Raw genomic sequence first — 15,927 nt, forward strand, 5'->3', positions numbered from 1 at the left:
GATTCAGAGGAAAGACAATACTACCTAGAGCCAGAAGAATCAGAGGACATTCCATGGAGTGCGCGGTACTTGACTGATGTCTTGAAAGACAGAAATGCATTATTAGGAGAGATAAGTAGTTCCAAGAGAAGGTATTTTTCACTGCTGGTTACAAATATGGCTTGGATGTCCCTCAGTCCTCTTCTGTAAAGGATCCAGACAGACTTCCCAACCCACAAGAACGAACCTGACAATATTCCATGATTAGAATGAAATCTTAGTGATTCAAAGTGAGGAAAATATTGTTTCTTTCCTGTCATTACTAGTCCTCTCCTCTCACACTATTCAGCAATAATTTTGCCAAGGAATAGGGAAAAGAATCTACTCCTAAATAAAACCTAAGAGGACAATGAACTATTTTTTTTCTTTAATTTACAGAACTCACTGAAGAGAAAAATGTCTCTGGGTTAGGAAACTGGGCCAAAGTTACAGAAATAATTGTGTCATGGGTATGGAACTAAATTTCAATTTATAAGTGGAAAAAAGCCATCAAGAGAAATAGATGACAAGGGAATAAGATGAACCAGACAAATCCATGAAGGAAGTAAATCGGTAAGCCCTTAGCTTGAACAGTTTACTCATGTTTAGAGTAAAAACATTTACTTATAAAATTGTTCCCTCTCACAATAATGCCAAAAAAAGGAAGAAAGAAAAGAAATTGTCTTCTATTCTTTTGATTGTTCCCCCAAGCTATAATCATATAGATGTAAAGGAGTATTTCTTGTGAAAAACTTAATACCAATTTACCAATAAAAGGGGAGGGAGATGACCTTTCACTTCAGTTCCTTTTTAACCTCAAGAATCTAGAAGAACCCACATCCTTATTTAGCCATCTGGCTGTCTCCAATTGTGTTCACTGTACTCTGTCTTAACTCCATTTGAGTCAGGCTCTAAGTGCACCACTCCACCACAATGACTCTCATGCAGGTGACCTGTAACCTCTATGCCACTACATGCAGTGCTCAGTGATTTCACTTCATCTTATTTGTCAGATCAGCTGAACCTGACACACCATCACACCATCTTCTCTCATATGTTTTCTTCACATAGTTTTTAAAGTGCTGTGCTCTCTTGGTTTTCCTACCTCTCTGATTGCTCCAGCTCGGGGTTTTTTTGTTTGTTTCTTTTTGTTTTTTCCCTGATCTTTCAATAGAATACTTCAAGGTTCAGTTCTTAGTCTCTTCTTAACTGACACTTCCCCCTTAGTGATCTCATCTAGTCTCCTGACTTCACCATCCACAGGCAGATGACTCGCAATTGTATATTTCAGTCCAGCCCTCTTTCCTGAACTTGACTCAGGTGTCTAACTGCTTACTTGATGCCTCCACTGGAACGTCACACCGGTAATCCTACCACTTTGGGAGGCCAAGGTGGGTGGATCACCTGAGGTCAGAAGTTCAAGACCAGCCTGGCCATCATGGTGAAACCCCATCTTTAAAAAAAAAAAAAAAAGACCGCATATTCAACACATGCAAAACTTAGCAGCTAATGCCACTCACCTCCACAGCCCCAATCCCACCCCCGACCCCGCCAAAATAAATTCTACTCCACCCACAGATTTCCATATTTCAGTTGATGACAACTCCAATCCTTCCTGTTGTTCAGGCCCCAAACCTTTCAGTGATCCTTAACTTGTCTCTCTCGTGCCCACCTTAAACCTACTAGCAAAATCTGTCGGTCCTATCCTCAAAATATATCTAGAATTTAGCCACTTCTTCCACCTCTACTGCTACCACCCTCATCCCAGCTATCATCATCTCTTACCTGGATTGCTGGATAGCCTAGTAATTGGTCCTCCTGCTTCTACCATGCCCTCAGAGTCTATTCTCAACACAGCAGGAGTGTTCCTTTTAAAATCAGAGACAGATCACGTCACTCCTGTGCTCAAAACTCTGCAATGGCTCTCATCTCACTCATACAGCCAATGTCCTTCATACAATACCATGCCATGTGTGTTTGGAATAATCCTCACCACTGCCCCTCTCCCTAACTCCAACTATTTTTCCCTTCAATGACTCTGCTTCAGCCATCCTGAGTTCCTTGCTGTTCCTTACATGTGTGTAGACACACACACACACACACACACGTGTGTGTATATATATATACATAGTAATTTGCTTATTTTTTATGTTTAATATTGCCCCTCCTTCTACCTTGTTAGAATGTATGCAAAATGTGGATTCTACAGGGCAGGAGTCTTTGTTTCATATACAGAAGTATCCTAAGAGACTGGCCAGTGTGAGGTACATAATCAGTGCTTTAATCAAAATTGCCTAATGAATGAATTTCTAGTCTCTTAGCAAACTATAAAGGGCTCAGCCATGTAACTGAACTTGTTCCACTAAGAATCTTACTACATTCCTTTCTCTTAAAAAACATGTGCACCACAGTAAATGCTGAATAAATGTTTGTTGGATGAATTCTAAATGGCACTGTGATTGTAAATGGAAGAAATAAAATCTCACCACAAATATCAAGAAATCAACAAAACAAAACAGAAACTGTGTACCATTTGTTCATCCATTTATCTGTCTATTAATTCATCTACTCAACATAAGTTTGGGTAACTATAATGTGCTCTGCACAGGTGTTAGGGACATAAATAAAAGGCTTAGTTTCTATTTTTGCATGGGGCAAACAGAAAATAAACCATACAAATACAATTCAGACTATTAATTCCCTTTACAGAGGGAAGCCCTGGGAACAACAGGATCACAGAAGAAAGCACCTAACTGACTGAGGTTGTAGAGGCAGGGGCCACCAGGAAAGATGTGCCCCTTGAACTAAATTTTTAAGGAGTTAATTAAGAAAAAAGAGTTGGCAGGGGCTGTGGAGGAAGGAGGGAGAAGATGCCGCTTTAAGCAGAGGACACAGCTTGTCTAAAAGCACAGCCAGTAAGCATACACAGAAAGCACTGAACTCCAGGCAGCTCAGTTGGCTACAGTCCTAGAATCCAGGGGATATGTTGAGGCGGAGAGGGCTTTTACTCATACTACATAATTTGATTTAAAATTGAATTTAAGGAGTAGTCATGACAGCTGCATTCTCAGGTTTGCATTTCACTAATATCTGAAAGCAAGTAGTATGGTAAATGGGGCCTTGAGAAAGACTGTATTAAAAAGGCATGGAATTTAAATTCAGAGTTAGAAATGCAGTATAAATTGGTAAAGACCCCCAGGAATTTTAATTCTTGACTCAAAGTAACCTGACCATTACAATTATATTATTTACCTTTTTTCCCCCTAGAGGACTCAAAAGAATAGAGCATTAAGGGAAACAGACTCAGAGAAATTCTTAAACACATCCTGATTCAAATCCAAAACCTAAATGAAGGGAAACAAACAATGAAGAAAACCACCCTCACTACCATTCTTTATTCAACAGAGAGCTCACAATGATAGTCCAAGAGAACATTCACAGTGCCAAAAAAAATACCCAATCCATCCATCATCCCCTCATTTCTACTCCCTCCCAAACATCTCATATTTTCCTTCCCAAAAGATACCAATACTCAATAGCTACTTGTCACTCCCAAGTTCTGATAATCCTCTTGGCATCTCAACATTAAAATCTTTCTTTGTCCTTAAAGCAAGGGAAAGGGATTGCCGAATCCCAGGAACGCTTTACCTCAGACAACCATTTTCCTCTGCTGGGGCACAAAAGATCTTTCTCAATTGTATTCTTTCACAACATGCCTTATTAGCCAAGCCTTCAGAGGTTAGTTTGGCTTGGGGGACCACTGTAGGCAATTGGAAAAAAACCAGAATGATACCTGGCACTGATAAAGAACCAAACTTCTGCAGGTAAACAAAAGCAATAGGTCCTCTGTTCTCTAGTTTCAGTCATGTTGCCTTAAAATTTATAAATGGGTGTTTTTTACATCTCCCCGGGTATTTATTCTAGAAATTCAAAAAGGAGAAACAAATCAGACACAAAGAGGTCCTGGGTACTAGTACCAAATACTTACTTCTCTCTTAGGGTGGCTCTTGAAATCTGGACCACTGATCCAACACACTTTCTATATAGGTCAGTAGTACCTATACAGGTGTATGCATAGTTTAGCATTATTTACAAAGCCCAAGTTTCTGTTTAAGAAAACAAAGGGAATTTAAAGTGGAAGGAAAGCTAAATATGGCTCCAAGAACACAGAAAAAGGTCCACAAGGGTGAGTGAGTGTGTGTGTGTGCACGTGTGCGCACGTTCATGTGCGTTTGGGTGTACATACACAAGACCCAAGTATTTGACGTTATCCGCCTAACCTTATTCCATTATAAAATTATTTTCACAAACCAGCTACATATAGAACTAAAAGTCACTGTTGAAGTAATTTCTAAATATTTACTGAACTTCTAAAAATAAGACTAACCTTTTGGAACCAACTGTGCCTTTGGATGGTTTGTTCCAAAGTGTCTAATGTAGTGACATGATAGGGTGAAACTGGAAGTCTAATCACCAATTCTAGAATGTTTTCAAAGGGAAGTTTTCCTTTTTAGATCCTTTTACTTGAATTGATTTTCTAAAGAAGTAAAGTTTTTAAAAAGTAAAGTTTCTCAAGGACTGCCCAATTCCTCCCAATTTAAATATCTGCCTCTGGGGAGAGCTTCCCATAGAGAAAGAAGAGGTAAGCATGATCCTTTTTTGAATCTTGCTTTTTACCTTTAAAAAATGCCACACTTCTAACTTTCAGAGTTTTGTAGGAGAAAAGAGGGGAGGGAAGAGTCACACTGGTTCTTGCCTTTGCTTCCCTAGGAATGACAATCTAAGAACAACCAAGGATACTATATAAATTAAATATAACTCTGTGTGTATATATATGTATAAAGAAAACAATTAAAAAATCCAGAATTTGTGGGATTGGTAATTTCAAACTTCAAATATAAAATCAGTTAAGAATATGTAAAGCAGAGCAGGGCAGGACTGGTTCATAAGGCAGAGTGAGCATCCGGTGCCCTGAGGAGTGAGGCCAAGTATTCAAGGGAGGGATACTTCAGGCCCATGCAGTAGAGGAAGAATGAGTCTGGTCTTGAAAGATGGGGTTGAAAATGTACAGAGTCCTGAGGCTTTCAGACTCTAAAAGGCTTTCCTCTCTCATTTAACTATCATGATTTATAGACTTTTCTTGATCAACTCCTCTGGAGATATTTTCCTGGAGAAACACTGGAAAAGTGTGGCCCACTGTTCTGTTTTTGATTACTTTTTTGAGATGCAAGAGCAAGCTCCTGAGACAGAAAATGTGCCTCCAGTTATCCCTACCACTCACCACTGTCTCTCATTTTTTTTGTTTGTTTTGTTTTGTTATTTTGAGATGGAGTCTTGCTCTGTCATCAGGCTAGAGTGCAGTGGCACAGTCTCGGCTCACTGCAACCTCCACCTTCCAGGTTCAAGTGGTTCTCCTGCCTTAGCCTTCCAAATAGCTGGGATTACAGGCCACCACGCCCAGTTAATTTTTGCATTTTTAGTAGCGATGGGGTTTCACCATGTTGGCCAGGATGGTCTCGACCTTGTGATCTGCCTGCCTTGGCCTCCCAAAGTGCTGGGATTACAGGCGTGAGCCACCGTGCCCAGCCACCACTGTCTCTTGAGTGTTTACCACCACAAGATCTTTTTTGTGACTGTAATCCAAAGGTCTCTCCTCTATTTATCACTGAGTTTCTTCACTGAGTAATAGACACATTTCAGAATTATTTTGGGGTCTGTTCAGAATTAGTGATCAAGGTCAATGTTGTTGTGGTTTACGATGCATTAAAAGAGAGGCTTGGCATTGGGTTTCCAAACTGACTTGTTGGCTACCAAGTCAAATATCCTCAAAGCATAGATAAAGGACAGTGGCAGCACTATCCTTCAAACGGTTTTCAACACCATCACACGAAGTACCAAGTGGGTGACCAATTTCCCACTGGATAATTGTCAGTGGTGCCTTAGCGATGTACTGGGGTTAAATACACCAACAATGAGGCCCATTTTGATGTGACTGAAGAGACTGATGCCATTATTGATACATCAGGTTCTACAATTGCTGCTGAAATTCAGGGGGTGATTGATGCTGCATCAAGCTGATTGGAATGCCAGAACTTACACTTCCCTTGATGAACCCCAGGTGGTTGGATGATGTCAGCTTCTATCCTTGTGTTTGTTTCAAACACTGGGAATCTGAGCATATCCTTTCCTTCATTCCTCCTGATGGAAATTTCCACCTGCTCTCTTATCAGTATACAGAATCTGGTTTCAGTCCCAGCATATGTCAAACATACTATCATTTTCTGAGATAGTAGCTCACTTGTATGCTTTGAGATAATGGTAGGACCCAAGCAGGCAATGGGGAAGACTATAGAGGGAGTGACAGTCACCAGCCAGATGCTCAAAGAGGTCCTGAACATGAGCCTGACTCCACCACAGGTGATGCACACATTTGGCCCAGTCACAGAGATGCTGTTTTGGGATGCAGGAAAAACAAATCCCTACAAGCTACCAAGTTTGAGGAGGATGATGAGTCTTCATACTGAAGATTCCAAACCAGAAATGGTTCTGTGAAACCAGTATTTCCTTCTATACGCTTTAATTTTTTTACCTATTACTATAAAACAAAAACAAACAAAACAAACAAAAACCTTCCTGATATCTTCCTCTAATATAATAAAATTAACTTTCAGTTAAGATCTGGGCAGCTGGCTATTTTTGGACTTAGGGTCGTCTGGATAGATATGGAGAAAAGTACAAACTCTTTAAAGGCATAAAATACAGGGCTAAGCTAGAAAGTTCCAAGTTTAAAGCCGAAGGGAGAGTTTGCAGAGGGAAGATCATGAATACTTTTTCTTTTCTTACTTATATAAAACTCAAAAGTATCAGCCTGTCTCCCAGGACAGTCCCTCCTGGGCCCACCCATCCCTTTTTCTCCTTTGCCTGCAGTGCTGTGGAACTAATGAAGGGAGGAAAGGGTCATCAGGGAGAACTGGACAAAACTGAAACACAGCATCACCAGTTCTCAAGGACGAGGTGCGTGTTCGGGGTAGAGATGCTTGATGCTTGTGTAACCATTTTTAACATAGTTTCTACAGAAAAAGATCAACATTTGTTGCCTGTTGCTACAGGCATAGTGGCTCAAGCCTGTAATCCTGGCAATTTGGGAGGCTGAGGCAGGTAGATCATCTGACCTCAGGAGTTTGGGACCAGCCTGGCCAAAATGGAGAAACCCCGTTTCTACTAAAAATACAAAAATTAGCCAGGCATGGTGGCCTATGCCTATAGTCCCAGATACTCAGGAGGCTGAGGCAGGAGAATCGCTTGAACCTGGGAGGCAGAGGTTTCAGTGAGCCAAGAATGCACCCCTGAACTCCAGCCGGGATGACAGAGCAAGGCTCTCCCCTGCCCCCAAAAAAAGATTAGAAAGAAAGAAGAAATGGAAGAAAAATGAATGTTAGTCAAGGAAAGGCCTGTTAAGGATCTGAACTATGCAGGAGAAGGAGGAGGAAACAGAATTAAAGACTTACGAGACATCTTTAAATGAAAGATTGGCAAGAAAAGTGAATAAATTCTCTATTAAGGAGGGATGGGAAGAAGAGAGTCAAATTGCTTTCTTTCTGATCTGACCCCTCATATATAAGAAACACTTGTATTTCTAGAAAAGGACTAAGGACGTCTTAAATTTGAGTCTGCTCTTGACATGAAAACTCCAGTAGAACCATATTTTCCCTCCAAGACTGTCATATCAGACTAGTTTTCAGACACTGCCTGCTGCTGGCCTTCAGCACTTTGTCCCTTATTGGCAGTGAGAAGGTGGCTACCTAAAATGCTTCCTTCCCTACCCTAACACAATTCTACTCACTTCCCTTTACAGAATTCACCAGCCTTTTCCCTATTACCTTATCCTACCATGGGATTTTTAAAACAATAGGTGGGGTGATCTGCCAGCCTCAGCCTCCCAGAGTGCGGGGATTACAGGTTTGGGCCACCACACCTGACCTCTAATTTTTAAAATTTTTTAAAAAGTAGGAGTTTCAGAGAAGCCAGTCCCATAACCCCCAGTGCAGCCAGAATTTGTGTGTCATCCTATTGGAGTAGAGAGGGCTGACTCATTTCCCCTGAGGGCAGACATGGCTGTGAGTGATCTCACATCTGCATGTGTCCGTGCTGGACTGGCACTGGATCCCAATCTTCCTGTCAGAAACTCTTGTCAATCGCCCAAGGGAATGCTTACCATGGAGGATATGGTTGTTCCTTGAAGCTGCTTGGTGAAGTGGTCATTTCTTCCCGTTCTTTGGCTTTGTACTCTACTCTACCGTGTATCTATAACAATAGATAGCTACCAATCCCCTTTTGTTCTAAGACAAAAAAAAAATCCCCCTAAATCTTTGAATACAATTAATGCTACAGGGAAAAAATATGTAAAGTTGTAAAACCATGATTTCCTTCTACACACTTTAATTTATCTATTACTAAAAAAAAAAAAATCTTCCCGATCTCTTCCTCTAATATGAGAATACTGTTTTCAGGAATGATTACCTATCATTTGATTCAAAACAGAAGTAGCAGCACTGGCAAAATAAAGCAGGTTGCTACAGTTAGCTGGGAAATAGGCTTTACCTCAAGTAATTAAAAAAACATGCCTATAGGAAAACAAAACAAAACAAAACAAAACAAAACAAAACAAAAAACCCAAAAGGGCCTACATTCAAAAGAAAAAAAAAAGAAATAAGGACTTGAGAAAATGTCCTTGGTTTTCTCATCTCTTCAATGGGAATCCATAGCACCTGCCTCACAGGGTTGTCGTGAGGATTTTAAAAACTCATAAATGTAAAGCACTAAAAAGAGTGTCCGGACCCATGTTGAATGCTCAAGAAATATTAACATATCACTATTATTATTACTGGCAAAAGCTCGTGTTATCAGGACATTTATCACTTCCTACCCAGGAAGGCAAATGGTCATAAGGGAATCACAATCTGGTGAAAATCTTGGCTGCCAAGCAATGATAGCTTTATTTCACAGAGAGCATACTGAAGACACGGCTTAAGATTTCTAAAATCTGGAAGGAAGAAGTAGTCATTAGAGAGGAATCAGTATTTCTGATTTCTGGAAGGGGGCTGTCACCTATAAAAAGAGTAAGGCTTGTTTTGCATTTGCCAGAGGTGGACTTGATTTAATGGTGGAAGTTAGAAGGAAATGTTTGCTCACTATAAGAAAGGCTAACATCAGAAATAATCACTTTATAAAAGGATAGCCTGCCTTGAAAGATAGTATACTATCCTTCAAGTGAAAGCAGGAGTTTCATCAGTCAAGGATGATAACTGCCCAGCGTCGTAGTAAGCACATTACATGTACGAATCCATTCAATCCTCACCACAGCCATCCTACTCCACTGTCTGTATTCTTAACCACCATGATGCGCTGCCTACCTCCCAGCTCTGGAATCCTGGGCAAGCTACTCAACGTCTCTGTGTCTCCATTTTCTCATTTATAAACTGAGGATAATGGTAGCACTTAGCTCAGATTATAGTGATAGATTGAATGCACTGTTACATTTGCTTAGCACTTAGAACAGTCCCTGACATATAGCAAGTATTTTATTATTTTCTATACAAAGGACATTTTAACTTTTAAGAAAATTTTTACTTGGATGGCAAGGTACGGAAGCCACAGAGAACTCTGTCTTGGTTATAGTGAGCAATCTGACACAATTTTTACCAAATAAGTGGAACTCAAGGCTTGCCTTCAGCCCTGATTCTCTAACACCCATGAAAAATATGAGCAAAACTGCTAGAGTGAGAGACCTACATTGAGACAAGATTCTCTATACTTTGTCATGGCTGATAAGGTAGAGCCTTGAAAAAAGTGCCCTAGTCCATAAGCCTCTGCTCCCTTCTCTCATCATCCTCAATGCCTCAGCCAATCAAACTACACTTGCAGCAGAACCCTTAACTGCTTCACAGAGATTTACCTAGTACCCACTTAACCAATTCCCAAACCGAGTCAATCCAACCCACTTCCTTTGTGCCTGCCACCCAACTGCAACCTGGCATCCAACATAGCCTACTAAGCCTTCTACTTGTCCTTAACTTGCTCCTCTACAGATTCTCAGAGGCAACATTAAACCTTTACTGCACTCAGGCTTCCAAATGACCTCCTGTCCCTATCCTCATGTATCCCAGATTCCTTAATAATTGGAAAATAGGCACAATCAGACACAAATTCTACTTTTCATATAGCTAACTCATACTCCTAAACCCCCTGCAACAATGAATCAATTCAACATTTGCTGATACCTTTGCCTTGTCTCTTCACTCTCTTTGCTGTTTCAGAAGAAAAGTAAGTTTCCAGATCTCCTTTCCAAGGCCAACTCTTTCTTCGGTTCTCTGATGCCACTCAAGAAATAATCACCAAGATCTTGGTTCATTGTCTGGCAACCACTCCCTTGATTCCCACCTCTGTTAGATCTTCAAAATTGTTCTACTAATCTATAAACATACCCAGAAGAAAAAATGTTCTCAGCCCTGTTTTTCTCATTTAAGTCTTGATTCTTTCCCCAATTTTATTGCCAAGTGGTCTCTTAGCTATAGGTATGTAACTTGTTGAGCTAATAAATGCGAATCACTGGAAAGCAATCTGATACAAGTTATTCTTGATTACAATCAACCTCTTAAGTATGCTTAAGGGTCCTAACATCCAGCAGCCTTGGATTGAATGATCCTTAATTATTTCTCCCATTTACACTGTGTGCATAATAAAGGAAAATATACCAAAGGTTTATTACATGTGACAAACTGTACTTTAAATAAATGTTGCTATTGGCTTTAGGGCTTCTTGCACAAAGTTTACAGATTAGCAATAATAATACTTTAAAAATGCTTTTTGAAGGATAATTCTCACACGAGCTAAGCCCTTACATTCTACAGAATGAAGTTATGAACAATACAATAATCATGTAAATTGTTCATATACCCTTAGAACCTCATCTGATTTAAAAACTTACCAACTATATAGAATAAGCTTACAGAAATAAATGTTTCCATTCCTTCAAGGAAAAGGATCTAAAATAGGTGAGAACATAACATATTTAAGGAAAAGAAAAAGCAAGACAGGGTGAAGCATAGAAAACAAGGGGAAGAAGAGGGAAGGACCAAATTCCTCAGGGCCTCCTAGCCCAGAATACATACATTTTGGCATACTCATGAGAAAAACATGAAAAAAAATGAAAAGCTTTCAGCTGGGAGATGGATCAGCTCCGCAATTTTGAAAGGATGACTCTACTTGCTGTATGGAGAGTGGATGGACAGCCGAGTGTGATGGGCTCAAGTGGGAGTTAGGAAGTTGCTTCAGCAACCTAAGAGTGAAATGCTGGTAGCCTGGATCAGGGTGGCAACAGAGGCAGAAGTAAGGAGATAGATTCTAGCTGATAAAATCAGTAAGACTTGAGGAATGATTAGATATGGCGGAAAGAAAAGAGAGGTGTCAATGACATGTTGGTTTCCTGCATTTATATACATATATACATGGAAATGCCAGTAACACACCTTGTACAATATATACCAAATTGTTGACAGAAGTTACCTGTGGAGAGGGAAGATGAATTTTACATAGTTAAAAGCAGACTTTAAAAAAAAAAAAAAAACCACATAGATACGTACATTGTTTAAATGTTTTATAATCAGTAGGTATACATTGCCTTCATACTTAAAATCACGTGCAATTTGCCTGCCTGAAAAGGATAGGAATGGCATTTTAGGGAGAAGGAACAATCTATCCCAGAGCACAGACACATGAAAGCACATGACATACCTGAAAAATATCAAGTGGTCTAGCGTTTGCAGCATAAGAAGGAAAGAAGATGTATACTGGGACAGAGATGAGGAGAGGATTGGAGCTATTTCAGAATACAGCCAGATCATAAAGGACCTTCTGAGGCTAAAGAAACCATTCCTTAAAGAGATTTTCAAGCAAGAGAGTGAAAAAACATCAAGTTTAAATTTTAGAAAGATTACTCAAGAGGCAGTATGAAGACTGAACCAAAAGTAGACAGAAGACAGGCTGAAACTTAAGCAAAATCAGGGGTAACAGATACGAGAAGTTAAGAAATTTGAGATTCATTTCAGAAGTTGACAGGACTTGGTGATTAAGCTAATCCAAGAGAGAAAAGGAAAAGTCAAAGAGCCTTCCAAAGTTTCTAGCTTAGGATATTAGTGATGACATCAATTGTGGTAATGCAAGAACAGGTGAACTGAGAAAATTAACCTTTTCTGCGTTGAAGACAATGAAGTTCAAATACCTCTGGAAGCACGGCAAGGTACTCAACAAGAAGTCAGAATATTTAAGTTTAAATTTAAAGAACAAGGCCGAGAATAGGATCACATGAACACTATTACCCAGAGAGAATTTTAAACCTGTGGACAGTCTTACCCTCGATGTAATTTCACTCCATCTTGAGGCAACTGTCAAGAGTTGACCAGTTCCATTTATTCTCATAGTTGTAAAAATGCCACAAAATTGTTAGTCTCTGTAAGCGGTAACTTTAAAAAGTCAGAGCTTTTTTGTTGTTGTTGTTCTATTTTTCCCCTTTACTCTTTGTAAGCCATTCTTTCTGTAAAACTAGTTAAGGAAGATATATGAAGTATAAGGAAGCATAATATAAAAAAATTCGCTGCTCTTATTAAATATTTAGTCTTAATTGTAAAGGTAAAGAGAAGAACATTGACTATTCTACCTTTAGCAAAACCTAAGTTAATAAGATTTACCTATGTGACTCTCCAGATTTTCCCTTGCAAATCATCATTCCTTAATTAACCGACATCCCCGAAGCAGACAACCAAGCTGCAGCTTTAACCACAGAGGTTAAACAATTCAGTCCTGTTGTTGCTGTCAGAAATCCAAGTTACACTGTACCTTTGTCTAATCAATGATGCCGTAGTTTGGTGGGAGAAGGAGAGGCAGGACCTGTTGGCAAGGAAACAGCTGCTTTCTTCCTGAACAAGGGAAAACCAGTGAGGTGACAGATGGGTAGAGCAGAAAAGCAGCCAAAAATTGCCCTGGCTCCTGATTGGCAATCGTTTTTGGAACTGAGGCACAACTGAATATTTTAAAGTATATCAACAATTGAGAGAATATTGTTTACCTGGGTGCCCCGAAGTTCAACAAGCCTTTCAACACATTTTCTACATTTCAAAAACTTTTAAGTTTCAGTAGTACAAAAAGCCTAGCCTCAGCCTATGTACAGTGGGCAAAGACTGCAAGGCACTGTCCCATTTCAGTTTAGGATTACACCCAAGCAAATGTACTCTCTGGTTAAAAAAAAGAAAAAAGGAAAATTTTTACTTTCTCTATAGTGTATTTGTAAGACTGACTAGAATTACTATTAAAATTTCATTAAAAATGTTTTTCTTAAATGTTTACTTTTATACTTAATTTGAAAGGATCTGTTGCAAACTTTTATAATTTGTTCTTTAATCATTTACCCTCCCATCCACTTCTGTACCCACAAAACTAAATATCCAAGAAATCCTGGGTAAAACAGACAACTACTAGACTGATATAACTAAAGTATTTAAAAGCTGTATAGTCAAGTTATTGTTCTTCATCAAATGGAAAACGGCAACCACTGAAAATAGCATTAAAAATTAGTGTGGGCATGAAGTATGAAATTTTAAACATCAGTTTACTATGCTGATTAAGTCAACATTTATATTTTCATCAGAACTTAATAATCCCATAAATAAATAGAGCTCTCAATTATTTAAAAAAATCAAGGGATAACATATGTATTTAGACATATTAGCAGCGTAAAGATGTATGCTTCAACACACTTATTGGGGAAACGTCTGAAAATATTACTACACTGAATTCAAGGGTATCCGCAGGAACCTGACATAGAAGTTCTCTAGAATAACATCATTTCAGGAAATTTCAAAAAAGAAAAGGGGTCAAATAGGAAATAGCCTCAAATTAATCAACAAAGTTCAGTGCTTGCTCCAACTTGATTATTCTCTCTCCACTGCAAAGAGTCTCAAGATGAATGAATCACTTAGACGAAAGTTCATCTAGTGGAATAAATGGAGAAGCCGCTTGGGCAGGTGACACAGGAGAGTCGGTGGTAGTGCTGACTTTCGCTGGTGAGTTACAAGAAGATCCGGCACTGCTGCTGTTTCCATCAAGGGTATCCGAAGATACACACACACCAGGATCTGAAAGCTGTGCAACGTCAGAAGAAAGCATGTTGGTGATGCCCTGGAAAAATCTCTTTGGCTGATATTCAGTTTCCATTTCACATTTTCTTTTCAATGGTCCAAGAACACTTGGTCTAATGCAATTGATAGGGCTCTGGCTTCTCCGGGTGGTAAATCGGGTCGTTGGGCTGGGAATAGGGCTTGGAGGCAATCCGTTGCTACTTACAAAACTTTGCAAGGATGGCGAAAAACACTGCTTCCCAATTCCCCGAGTGGGTGACGGTGCTGGTGACACAGGAATGAAATCGATGCGCTTGGGGGAGGCGGATTTCTCCACGTCGTTGTCACTCAGGCTGAAACTTTCCTCCCAGGAGTGGCTTATCTGCATTGCGGTCTGCACCTCCCGCTCGTGGACCGTCTCTCGGTTAATCAAGTCCATGCCTTCTTCTTGTTTGATCTGGTGCAAGCGGCTGCTGTGCATGCGGACAGGGGAGGCCGGTAGCAGCAGGCCGTGGCGGCTCGGGAACGTTGTGCTGTTCCGCCTGGCGCTCGGCGCCTCGGCCTGGAACACCGGCGAAGTGTCACTGAGGCCGTGGATGAGGGGGGCGCTGTTAGACCTCCTGAGGCCCCCGCCGCCGCCGCTGCCGCCGCCCTCCGCCGGGCTCCCGCCCGTACCCGGAGGCAGCTCCAGGTCTAGCTCCATCTTCTCCTGAGCCATGTCGGGGGCAGGGAGGCGGGGGAGGTGCTCAGTCAGGGACCTAGGATTCCCATTCCCCGCAGTCCAGGGACGCCGCCGCCACCGCCGCCACCGAGAATCTGTCAGCGGGCTCTCCCCTCTGCGCATGCGTACCCCTTCGCGCAGGCGCCCGCGCTGTCCGTTCTCGCGGCGCCTGCTTAATGCGTAATATCTGCGCGGCAGTTGTAGGGGAGGGGCGAGGAGTAGTCGGGCCGTCAGTTCGTATATTCCTTTGGCAAATAGCTATTGAGCGCAGGCTCGCGTTGACGCACGTCAGTAAGATTGTATTCTGGAGTACGTACTTCTAAAACAAATACAAGCCCTGAAACAGAGGCCCATGGTGATGTGGGGCCGTGTGATGGGGAGTGGGGTTTGGCCTAATCAGGGAGCGCTTCCCCGAGAAAGGAACAGTCTCCTGAAATCCGAAGAAGTGGGCGAAATGGGTGCTGTGTAGAACTTTGCAGGAAGCGGGAAGCGGGGCTTCCCAGCCAGGTGGCAGGCGGGAACCAGGAGGGGAGGAGGAGACAGTGTGGTCAGTGGAGAGTGAGGGCTGGCGTGATGGGGGGTGGTGGACCAGACCACATTGTGGTCTTTATCTTGAGAACAATGAAAACTTAAAAGGGTTTTCAAACACAGATGTAATAGCAACTGAAAAGCTCAATGGCCCGCAGTCTGGAGAATAGGTACTGGGAGATTAGAACCTTACAGAAAAAAGGCCACAGATGATGGTAATTTGCACTAAGGTGACAGTGTGGAAGTGGAGATGGGGAGAAGAGTAAATCTGAGAACTATTTCAGTTAGAGGAAAAATTCCAAACCGGGGACTGAATTACTATTGATTTACAGTCATATTTCCAGCACAAGCATATGTGTGATGTATGAAACCGGCAGGTCCTCACATTTAAAAAATAAAAACACCATTCTTGGCTCATGTAATTAATATAAAACCTTGATATCTCATTAAAAGTGGATTCATATTTATTTGTTCATTCATTTATTCAGA

General features: G+C 40.9%; 2 protein-coding genes and 1 pseudogene across 6 annotated transcripts in view; 1 reads left to right on the plus strand and 2 right to left on the minus strand.

Moving 5' to 3' along the window:
- Positions 1–6,570, plus strand: part of LOC104652606 (AP-3 complex subunit mu-2 pseudogene) — a 30,435-nt pseudogene extending 23,865 nt beyond the window's left edge.
- Positions 1–15,927, minus strand: part of PIP5K1B (phosphatidylinositol-4-phosphate 5-kinase type 1 beta) — a 488,372-nt gene that overhangs the window by 229,001 nt on the left and 243,444 nt on the right. The window contains exon 1 of one of the 5 annotated variants that reach the window (XM_074394719.1): positions 12,430–12,519. The exons of 3 other annotated variants lie outside the window; for them this stretch is intronic. The gene's annotated coding sequence lies outside the window, so the exon portion shown is untranslated. Of the gene's footprint in view, positions 1–24; positions 964–12,429; positions 12,520–15,927 lie in introns of those variants that run through there. One more of the 5 variants, XM_074394716.1, reaches the window with a different exon arrangement.
- Positions 1,115–15,570, minus strand: PABIR1 (PP2A Aalpha (PPP2R1A) and B55A (PPP2R2A) interacting phosphatase regulator 1). Its single transcript, XM_074394722.1, has one exon. The coding sequence runs from the start codon at positions 15,031–15,033 to the stop codon at positions 14,044–14,046; it is 990 nt and encodes a 329-aa protein (XP_074250823.1). The 5' UTR covers positions 15,034–15,570; the 3' UTR covers positions 1,115–14,043.

Source organism: Saimiri boliviensis, chromosome 2 (assembly GCF_048565385.1).
Source record: "Saimiri boliviensis isolate mSaiBol1 chromosome 2, mSaiBol1.pri, whole genome shotgun sequence".
NCBI lineage: Eukaryota > Metazoa > Chordata > Mammalia > Primates > Cebidae > Saimiri > Saimiri boliviensis.

Coding starts and splice junctions, on each gene's coding strand:
- PABIR1 (XM_074394722.1), bottom strand. CDS start 15,033: ATGCGCAGAGGGGAGAGCCCGCTGACAGATTCTCGGTGGCGGCGGTGG.